The sequence below is a fragment of the Salmo salar genome, chromosome ssa20, assembly GCF_905237065.1.
Source record: "Salmo salar chromosome ssa20, Ssal_v3.1, whole genome shotgun sequence".
NCBI lineage: Eukaryota > Metazoa > Chordata > Actinopteri > Salmoniformes > Salmonidae > Salmo > Salmo salar.
In genome coordinates, this window is record NC_059461.1 from 18,205,106 (window position 1) to 18,216,091 (window position 10,986).

Genomic DNA, 10,986 nt, shown 5'->3' on the forward strand with positions numbered 1-10,986 from the left:
ACAGTAAAACAAAAATGGTGTTCATGGGAGGACACTACGGAAGAAGCCACTGCTGTCCAAAAAAACTTTGCTGCACATCTATAGTTTGCAAAAATGCACCTGGATGCTCCACAGCGCTACTGGCAAAATATTCTGTGGACAGATTAAACTACAGTTGAGTTGTTTGGAAGGAACAGACAACACTATGTGTGGAGAAAAAAAGACACAGCATACCAACATCCAACCTCATCCCAACTGTAAAGTATGGTGGAGGGAGCATCATGGTTTAGGGCTGCTTTGCTGCCTCAGGGCCTGGACAGCTTGCTATCATCGACAGAAAAAATAATTCCCCAGTTTATCAAGACATTTTGCAAGAGAATGTTAGGCTATCTGTCTGCCAATTGAAGCTCAACAGAAGTTGGGTGATACATCAGGACAACGACCTAAAACACAGAAGTAAATCAACAACAGAATGGCTTCAACAGAAGAAAATATGCCTTCTAGAGTGGCCCAGTCAGAGTCCTGACCTCAACCCGATTGAGATGCTGTGGTATGACCTCAAGAGAACAGTTCACACCAGACATCCCAAGAATATTGCTGAACTGAAACAGTTTTGTAAAGTCCAAAATTCCTCCTGACCGTTGTGCAGGTCTAACCGCACTACAGAACACATTTGGTTGAGGTTATTGCTGCCAACCAGTTATTAAATCCAAGGGTTCACCATACTGGTACAGATCTACTAAAAATCCTAGTGATATATGTTTCAGTAAGATTGCATTTTTAGCATTTATAACAATGGTTATCAACTGTACTGCAGGGATAATTGAGGTTGTGGTAGCTGCTGCAGAGAGGTATTTGGAGAGCGGTATTTGGGTGTGTGAGTTGTAGGGTGTGTTAAGTGGTGGTGTCCCATCCTTTCAGGTTGTTGGCCTGAGGTAGGACTAAATGTTTTATATTAACACGGTAAGTCAATTAAGAACAATTAAGTATGGTGGTGTTATTTTTTTGTAAGTTATGTGTTTGATGTTTTTTTTTATTTAAATTTTTCCAAGCAAAGTATAAGGGATTTGTCCTCCAGTCTAGTAGGTGGCGGTAAAGCAACATTTATTGAATGCCAACAGCCGTTAAACCTCATCGAAGAAGAAGACAAGGAGGAAGAACAATAAGAAGGAAAATAAAGTGTTTTGAAATAGCCTCCGGGTGAATTAGTGGTCACAGAGAATTCAAGATGGCGGCGCACATGTCGCATTGTAGAAGTTGGGGCCGTGTTCAGAGGTAATATTCACAGTTTAGTACTTGTAAAAATAAAATACTGTAATATTTTATATTCACGTTTATCTTAGAGCATTTGAAATGACTTTACTGAAATTTGTATTTCCGTGATCAGCTAGCGCGCAAGCAAGCTGTGTAACTAATAGATTAAGTCAAACAAAACAATGTTGTGGAAAACTATTTTTCTTCTTAAATCGGCTGCGAACGAATAGCATTATTGACAGTAGCGTTATATGCATGTGAGTGCAGTCGTGATTTCCTCTTTAGCTTGCTAACTAGGTAGCTGACGTTAGCTAGGTAGCTGACGTACACTATCACTGGCAACTTGGATTTCTGGACAAACACACTTTGGCATCATCAATAGTTAGCATATGGTGCTACCTAGCCCATTTTTATACGCTAACTGTTACTATTGTCAATATACTCTAAAGGTATCTTCTGGCCGGGGAAGTTTTAAAGGTCCACTATAATTGCTCGGTTATTTCCTGACTGCAAAATTATAATAGTTCGCCTATTTTCAGTTAATCTAACAAAACAATCAAGTATAGTGTAGAGAATCATTGTACCATCTAAACCACTGAAATATTTTCCATAACCAAAAATATTGTATTTCGCGCTGTTTGAAGCTGGTGTACAAAACCGATAGTAAAAGATGCATAAACGAAAAGTAAGAACAGGAAGCATAGAAATAGCAACACAAAACATATACTGCTTCGTAGACATACTTTCAATGAGAATTACATTTTATTTTTATAATTTTTTGTATTTTACCCCCATTTTCTCCCCAGTTTTGTGATATCTGAAGGTCGAGTCATGACTCGCTAGAGTGCGATGATCCAAGTAAAGCCCCCCTGGCCAAAATCTCCCCTAACCTGGATGACTGGGCCAATTGTGCGCCGCCCTGTGGGACTCTCGGTCACGGCCGGTTCTGACATAGCCTGGGATCGAACCCGGGTCTGTAGTGACGCCTCAAGCACTGCGATGCAGAGCCTTAGACCGCTGTGCCACTCGGTAGGCCGAGAACTACATTTCTATGTTTACGGAAAACAGAAGCATGCATATAGTCTCCAAATATCTCAACTCAACTCTACGATGGAGTTGAGGGGAGACTAGTGTGGGCTGACTGGAGCTCTGATATCACATAAAATGAAGTTATCAAAAACGATGGAGGCACGCAGAGACCAAATTGAGCTCCGTACCGCATCGCAGTGAGCCTCTCAATTTTTTTTAACAATGTAGAGAGCTCCGTATAGTTCTGCATTGACTTGATTGGTTGACGGTAGGTGAGGGCGGGAGGTCCTGTATAAACACTAACTCACTTCCCTGACAAATTCCTATACAACAGCTCTGCGCTGCTCTGCAAAACGCAACAAGTATGAATGCCCTGACTTCTGCACAGGCCACATCACTGTAAACGCTGCACGGCCAATGCAGACAACGGATTGACCATGCAGCGCCTTTAAGATACAACTGGTCCACGGAACATGTAACTGTTGATATTTGTTTTGCATGCTGAACAAGAACAACTCCAGGCAATATTACTATCCTAGTCAAACTGCGCACTGATTTAAACAATCAGTGTAAAGATATACAGGCTAAAGTTGATCATTTCATAACGATGACAGCAATCACTTTGCGAGGCACACTGCATGGCCAAAGCAGGAGAAAAGGAGCTCCCTAAACTTCCAAACGGTCAAAACCATTCGATTTTGAGGTGGGGTGAAATCCGAAGTTGTGCTATAGTTCATTGGCGATGTCATAGCTAATTTGTAAACTGTAAATATTGATACGTTACTAGCCCAAACACTTAATCTGCAAAAATGATACGTTAATTAGTGGGTGACGGTTATTTCAGAAGTGGGGGGACAAAAAACAGGCTACATTGCGCCCCACTCCCCAAATCTGATATTGGTAGTTGGGTGGTAGATGCCAAGTCTCCCTCATGGCCCATGTGCCTACAGTGTACATACAGCATTAACATGCAACATTCACACACACACACCATAGATACAGTTGAAGTCAGAAGTTTACATACGCCTTAGCCAAATACATTTAAACTCAGTTTTTCGCAATTCCTGACATTTAATCAGAGTACAAATTCCCTGTCTTAGGTCAGTGAGGATTACCACTTTATTTTAAGAATGTGAAATGTCAGAATAATAGTTGGGGAAATGATTTATTTCAGCTTTTATTTCTTTCATCACATTCCCAGTGGGTCAGAAGTTTACATACACTCAATTAGTATTTGGTAGCATTGCCTTTAAATTGTTTAACTTGGGTCAAACGTTTTGGGTAGCCTTCCACAAATTTCCCACAATAAGTTGGGTGAATTTTGGCCCATTCCTCCTGACCGAGCTGGTGTAACTGAGTCAGGTTTGTAGGCCTCCTTGCTCGCACACGCTTTTTCAGTTCTGCTCACAAATTTTCTATAGGATTGAGGTCAGGGCTTTGTGATGGCCACTCCAATACCTTGACTTGGTTGTCCTTAAGCCATTTTGCCACAACTTTGGAAGTATGCTTGGGGTCATTGTCCATTTGTTAGATTCATCTGCGACCAAGCTTTAACTTCCTGACTGATGTCTTGAGATGTTGCTTCAATATATCCTCATGATGCCATGTATTTTGTGAAGTGCACCAGTCCCTCCTGCAGTAAAGCACCCCCACAACATGATGCTGCCACCCCTGTTCTTCACGTTTGGGATGGTGTTCTTCGGCTTGCAAGCATCCCCCTTTTCCTCCAAACATAACAATGGTCATTATTGCCAAACAGTTCTATTTTTGTTTCATCAGACCAGAGGACATTTCTCCAAAAAGTACGATCTTTGTCCCCATGTGCAGTTGCAAACTGTAGTCTGGCTTTTTTATGGTGGTTTTGGAGCAGTGGCTTCTTCCTTGCTGAGCGGCCATTCAGGTTATGTCGATATAGGACTCGTTTTACTGTGGATATAGATACTTTTGTACCTGTTTCCTCCAGCATCTTCACAAGGTCCTTTGCTGTTGTTCTGGGATTGATTTGCACTTTTCGCACCAAAGTACGTTCATCTCTAGGAGACAGAACGCGTCTCCTTCCTGAGTGGTATGACGGCTGCATTGTCCCATGGTGTTTATACTTGCGTACTATTGTTTGTATCAAAAGCTTCTAAAGCCATGACATAATTTTCTGGAATTTTCCAAGCTGTTTAAAGGCACAGTCAACTTAGTGTATGTAAACTTCTGACCCACTGGAATTGTGATACAGTGAAATAATCTGTAAACAATTCTTTAAAAAATGACTTGTCATGCACAAAGTAGATGTCCTAACCGACTTGCCAAAACTATAGTTTGTTTTCAAGAAATTTGTGGAGTGGTTGAAAAAGAGTTTTTTTAATGACTCCAACCTAAGTTTATGTAAACTTCCGACTTCAACTGTATATATCATTTACACTTGCACAGTCAGTGCAGACAGATCCAGCTCAGAGAGGCCCAGCTCCTGAGATCCATAAACAGCAGATTCTAATTTAGAATTAAAAAATGGTTTAAGTTTCAAGCTTTAATGTCACGTGCTAGCTATTTAGCAGACTTATGGCTTGGTGATATAAGCTATTCAGGAGCCTGTTGGTGTCAGACTTCATGTACCGCTTGCCGTGCAGAAACTGAGTGAAGTCTATGGCTTGAGTGGCTGAAGTTTTTAATGATTTTCCTTCCTTTCACAGCCTTAATGCAACAAATGTTAGATCATCGGACCAAATCGCATTGATTAGTTCTCTAATCAAACTGAATCGCACCGAATGGTTTCAAACTAAAACGTATGGTTCCTGATTTTTTTTAAAATTATTTTTATCAGAGCTCATGTATCTCTATACACGTTTTGAGTGGTCTTTAAAGGGAATGATGCACATCCCTAGCATTTACACATGACATTGTCCTGTTGGCTACAACAGTACTAAAACCGCTTAGAACAGTGTACAGTAAGTGTATATTTTTATATTATTTTGATGTGATGAAAGTAGAGGGCTGTATGTTTCTACAACTGTACCGCAATTGAGAATCGATTGGCGTTAAGATTGAGTAGTCGGGTGTTTTGGCTACCAGAGCCGGTCTACCTATAATGTTCTTGGACCTAATGGACTAACGGTAATGTTAGGCTCCTTGAGACTATATATTGGGCTAGGTGCTACCTAGAACATGTGGGAAGGTGAATCTGGTACTTAGTTGTGACTTCAGTTCCCCTGACTGTCAAGACATGCTGTTGTTGATTGCCGCAATCCATACACTAACCTAAACCTGGCCTCTTTCTAATCTTAATGTGACATTTGTTTTCTCACTCGTCTAACATGTATGGTCTAAAACGCCAAACGTTCTCTACAAGTCAGAATGTTGAATACATCTAATTTGAATTTACTCTGTCTGGTGATTTCGTCCTGTTTTGGGTGGAAATGTGAAACACAATATCCACAGGAAAGTAATATTAACAGACTTCAAACGAGGATCTCTGTGTGTGGCTATCCCGATTTGTCTGCTTATCAACTAAAGCTGGACATTACATGATTTTAAACTACTCGGGACCCACAACACATTTCTGGGATTGCAGGTGAATTGTATAATTGTAAGACGTTTTAGGTCGCAGAATGTGAGCGGGAGAAAGACGTGCTATTATGGGTCTTTCGCTCTCCCGATCCGCATTTTAGGTCGAGATAAATAAATAAAAATCTGACATGCTAGACATTTTGTCGTATCTTTTCTACAATGCGATCTGTGCAACTTGTCCTCTGTTGCTTGGCTACAAGCACGAAGGGGTAATGATGACCCTTCTTAAAGCCACAGGCACCACGACTCATCTGGAAGTTATAAAACCGGAATGGGTCTAGACATGTCTCAATGTGAGCAAACTTGTGTAATATGAGCACACCAGTCGCAGACTTCAGGATGACAAGATTATGCAGACAAATCGCTCCTAAAATGTGAAGATTTTTGTTTTTGTGTAATGTATGCCAAGTTTAAGGCACGTGCACAAGACGGAAGTAGATGCACGCAACACATGTATACTAACTGAAGTTTTGCAGGTGTTTACATGGTTTTGCGCATGTGTCAGGTTATAGTAATCTCAACGGCAGTACTGACGTTCTAAAACATCGGGTAAATTATACTTTCCTGTGGATATTTTTCTTACTCTTGTAGTTGTCTTATTCAGGCAGAAATGTAAGTTCAAATGTAATGTTATTCATCATTTTGGCTTGTAAGGAAATGTTTTTGCAGTCCTTTAATTCAGACTGGATTGCAGAAGTCTGGGATTACAGTCTGATTTATTAGGCAAATTTAAACCTTACATCTTTGCATTTACAGGTTTGGAATTGCAGTATATAGAAAGTACAGCAGTGGCAGCAGATATCCAAATATCTCACTCTCTGCACCGTTACCAGGGATCCCTAAACCAGTGTTTGCGTCCGTTGACGGGCATGAGCAATGCGAGACTAAAATCACTACTTTGGAAAATGGCCTTAAAGTAGCATCTCAAAACAAGTTTGGTCAATTCTGCACTGTTGGAAGTAAGTTATTACAGCATTTGAATATAACTGATCTTTTCTTATTCTATTTCAGAAAGTCTCCATTGCTGTATAATCAATAAAGTATGACCGAATGATTTGCTTCTTCTCTCCTTCCAGTTTTAGTAAATTCAGGATCCAGACATGAGACAAAATACCCCAGTGGAATTGCACACTTTTTGGAGAAACTGGCCTTTTCTGTAAGTGTCATCTGCTTTGAGACGGCTTGTGCAAGAGATGTTCCACTGTTTTGCCTCAGTGTTGTCACTGTTGTAGCATAAGCAAATTGATGGCCATGTTTTTGTTGATGGGAAACGATGAAAGTACAATGTGCATCTTCAGTCCACAGCCCAGTATGGCAGTAAAGATGAAATTCTTCTCACACTTGAAAAACATGGAGGGATCTGTGACTGCCAAACATCCAGGTATGAATAATTTCCTTTGGCTTCAATGTCCAGGCACAGTATGTTTTCTCTCTGACTGATGGAAAGATGCTAACACTATAGTCATGGTACTCTATCCCTTTCAGTGTTGTACTGCTTTGGAAGGGGATGAAGCTTTTCAGTCAGTTTGTGTGACGCCTGACGTTTTATTCACAGAGACACCACCATGTATGCCGTCTCTGCCGAGGTGAAGGGACTGGACACGGTAGTCAGCCTGCTCTCTGATGCTGTATTGCAGCCACGCCTGCTAGGTGAGTCAACACTTTGAGTGACAGGTCTGTCATCATGTTTGACGTCTCCTTCAATGATTTGGGGGGAAAATGTTGACTTAATTGAATTGTCTACGAAAGTAAGACTAGTAAACGTTTTTGTGGGAGTATATTTTCTTCAGGGATGGCTCTGCTTCTGGTTTCTAGATGAGGAGATTGAGATGACTAGGATGGCAGTGCGCTTTGAGCTGGAGGATCTGAACATGAGGCCTGACCCTGAACCTTTGCTGACAGAGATGATCCACGCAGTGAGTCATGCTATTTATTGATACTCCAAAATTACAACACTCTTGAGCTGCATGAAGTCTATTGTTGCACCGTTACTAATTCACTTTGGCCCCACCTCTGCAGTGAGCCTAGATCAATTGCGCCATTTGTGGACAAATTCATATGACGATACATAACGTTTCACAACACTTACTCTGTGAACTAGGCAGCATACCGGGGGAACACCGTTGGGTTGCCTCGCTTCTGTCCAGTAGACAACGTGGAGAAGATCGACAAGAAGCTGCTACACGCGTACCTGCGGAGCTACTACTGCGCAGAGCGTATGGTGCTAGCCGGTGTGGGCATCGAACATGAACAACTGGTGGCCTGCGCCAGGAAATATCTGCTGGATGTGAAGCCAGTATGGGGAGCCAGTACGCCTACCAATGTCGACCTGTCTGTGGCACAGTACACTGGTGGAATCGTAAGGGTAAGACCAGGAAGATTGTTCCCTTTCCTGCCTTACGTTGTCCTTGTTTATTTTACTAAATCAGAATGTAAATCTCTGTTTTGATCCTCTCAGATGGATAAGGATATGTCAGATGTGAGCCTTGGCCCCACTCCCATCCCTGAGCTCACCCACATCATGATTGGCCTGGAGAGCTGCTCGTTCCTGGTGGGTGCTCACTGTGATTGGTTGGTGTGGAGGATTTCCAGCCCACTTGCTTGAACTGTCTCAGGCTCTATCTAGGCTATCCTGTATCTGGATGTTAATATACATTTTTTGTGATACAGGAGGAGGACTTCATCCCATTTGCCGTCCTCAACATGATGATGGGTGGAGGCGGGTCCTTCTCAGCAGGGGGTCCTGGGAAAGGCATGTTCACTCGGCTTTACCTGAACGTGCTCAACAGGTAAGCAGGATACATCCTTCTCAATTCTAATGAAAGTAATTACGATTGTATTTTTTTAAATTCATTGTTTTTGTTTTTAATCTACAGGCATCATTGGATGTACAATGCCACCTCATTCCATCACAGTTACGAGGACAGCGGCCTACTGTGTATCCATGCCAGTGCAGACCCCAGACAGGTAGGGAGAGGGGATTTAGGAGGGGCAGGAATTTACACTGTAGTTTAAAGGGCTAATACTAAGCTGCCATATGCTTGGAATATAATATTTGTTAAAAATAAAATAGATTTATGTCTTTTAAAATAATAAATAATAATTTGGTGGTGGCTTATATTGGTCAAATTTCACACATTTACATGCACTCAGTGGCCAGTTTATAATGTATACCCATATAGTTTTGTGTTGGACCCCCCCTTTGCCTCCAGAACAGCCTGAATTCTTCGGGGCATGGACAAGTTGCTCAATTGGTATCAAGGGACCTAACATGTGCCAGGAAAACATTCCCCACATTACACCACTGCCACCAGACTGGGGCCATGGACATATACTTCTTACGCCAAATCCTGACTGCCATCAGCATGACTCAACAGCAAGCAACTGGGATTCATTGGACTAGGCTATATTTTTCCACTCAATTGTCCAGTGTCGTGCATGAAAAGCCCAGGAGGCTGGCCGTTTCTGAGATGATTGAACTGGCGCGCCTGGCACCGATCATACCACGCTCAGTGTCTTTGGTCACTCGTTTTGCCCGTCTAGCATTCAATTGAACAGTAACTGAATGCCTCAATGCCGGGCTCTGCCTTTATATAGCAACCCATGGCCACATGACTGTTTGTAGGAGCGACCCATTTTTGTGAATGGGGTGGTGTACCTAATAAACTGGCCATGGAGTGTGTGAGAATTGGAAGTGTTTTTTGCACATACCAACTCTCCCTGAGACACCCTCGGGGAGTGGGTTCATGGCCAGGCTCTGTCATTATCAATGGCGAGCCTGGCGCAGTTAGGGTTAAGTGCCTTTCTCAAGGGCCTTTTTGCACCTTGTCGGCTCAGAGATTGCTAGTTAGAATCCTTATGTTACTGGCCCAATAACCTTTAGGCTATCTGCCGCCCCTGGATTTGACTTTGTATGATGTGTGTTCTCTGACGTGAAAGTGCTGCCATTCCAAAGTTGTTGATTACAACATCTTGCTTTGTCAAGGTTCGGGAAATGGTGGAGATTATAACCAGAGAGTTTATTCAAATGGCCGGGACAGCAGGAGAGGTAAGGCTTGTCACAAAAGCCATTTTTAAAATGACAAAACTTTCTGAACTTGGAACTTGCGTCCGTTGACGGGCACTTCCAAACGTTGCATCTCTCTTTCTGTGCTCAGATGGAGTTGGCGAGAGCGAAGACGCAGCTCAAGTCCATGCTGATGATGAACCTGGAGTCGCGGCCGGTTATCTTTGAAGATGTCGGCCGACAGGTTCTAGCCACAGGGACGAGGAAGCTGCCACATGAGCTGTGTGACCTCATCAGTGAGTAGTAGTGCCCTGGGTCATAATAGTGGATATTGATATCAGCAAGCCCAGAATGAAACATTGGTGTCTGACAATCTGCAGGGAAATGACAAGTCATGGCAGATCACTACTTCTTTATGCTGACTTTTCACTAATTTCTCTTTCCAGGTAACATTACAGCAAGCGATATCAAGAGGGTCACAACCAAGATGCTGCGCAGCAAGCCAGCAGTAGCAGCGCTAGGAGACTTGACTGAGATGCCCTCCTATGAGCACATCCAAGCTGCCCTGTCCAGCAAGGACGGACGCCTGCCTCGCATGTACCGCCTCTTCCGATAGACCCCCCTGCGTTTACCCTGACATCAATGTATATACTAGACACTGACCTACACTACCGGTCAAAAGTTTTAGAACACCTACTCATTCAAGGGTTTTTCTTTATTTAAAATGTTTTCTACATTGTATAATAATAGTGAAGACATCAAAACTATGAAGTAAAACATATGGAATCATGTAATAACCCAAAAAGTGTTTTAAAATTTTTTTAAAAAAAATTGCCGCCATTTGCCTGGACGACCGGTTTGCACACTTGGCATTCTCTCAACCAGCTTCACCTGGAATGCTTTTTAAACGGTCTGGAAGGAGTTCCCACATATGCTCAGCACTTATTGGCTGCTTTTCCTTCACTCTGCGGTCCAACTCATCCCAAACCATCTCAATTTGGTTGAGGTCGGGAGTTTGTGGAGGCCAGGTCATCTGAGGCAGCACTCATCACTCTCCTTGGTAAAATAGCCCTTACACAGCCTGAAGGTGTGTTGGGTCATTGTCCTGTTGAAAAACAAATGATAGTCCCAGTAAGCGCAAACCAGAGAGGATGGTGTATTGC

General features: G+C 42.5%; 1 protein-coding gene across 1 annotated transcript; it reads left to right on the forward strand.

Moving 5' to 3' along the window:
- The first annotated feature begins 1,100 nt into the window (after positions 1–1,100).
- Positions 1,101–10,784, forward strand: LOC106580017 (mitochondrial-processing peptidase subunit alpha). Its single transcript, XM_014160558.2, has 13 exons — positions 1,101–1,254; positions 6,574–6,776; positions 6,894–6,973; positions 7,116–7,198; positions 7,373–7,467; positions 7,633–7,733; positions 7,919–8,182; positions 8,276–8,368; positions 8,488–8,606; positions 8,694–8,784; positions 9,803–9,865; positions 9,975–10,119; positions 10,270–10,784. The coding sequence occupies exons 1-13, from the start codon at positions 1,208–1,210 to the stop codon at positions 10,437–10,439; spliced, it is 1,554 nt and encodes a 517-aa protein (XP_014016033.1). The 5' UTR covers positions 1,101–1,207; the 3' UTR covers positions 10,440–10,784.
- Positions 10,785–10,986: the final 202 nt, after the last annotated feature.

Bases quoted from the DNA above. Each gene is read 5' to 3' on its own strand.
- LOC106580017 (XM_014160558.2), top strand. From the start codon at position 1,208: ATGGCGGCGCACATGTCGCATTGTAGAAGTTGGGGCCGTGTTCAGAG. The intron at 6,777-6,893 runs GTAAGTTATTAC...CTCTCCTTCCAG, and splicing joins TCAATTCTGCACTGTTGGAA to TTTTAGTAAATTCAGGATCC. The intron at 8,183-8,275 runs GTAAGACCAGGA...TGATCCTCTCAG, and splicing joins ACACTGGTGGAATCGTAAGG to ATGGATAAGGATATGTCAGA.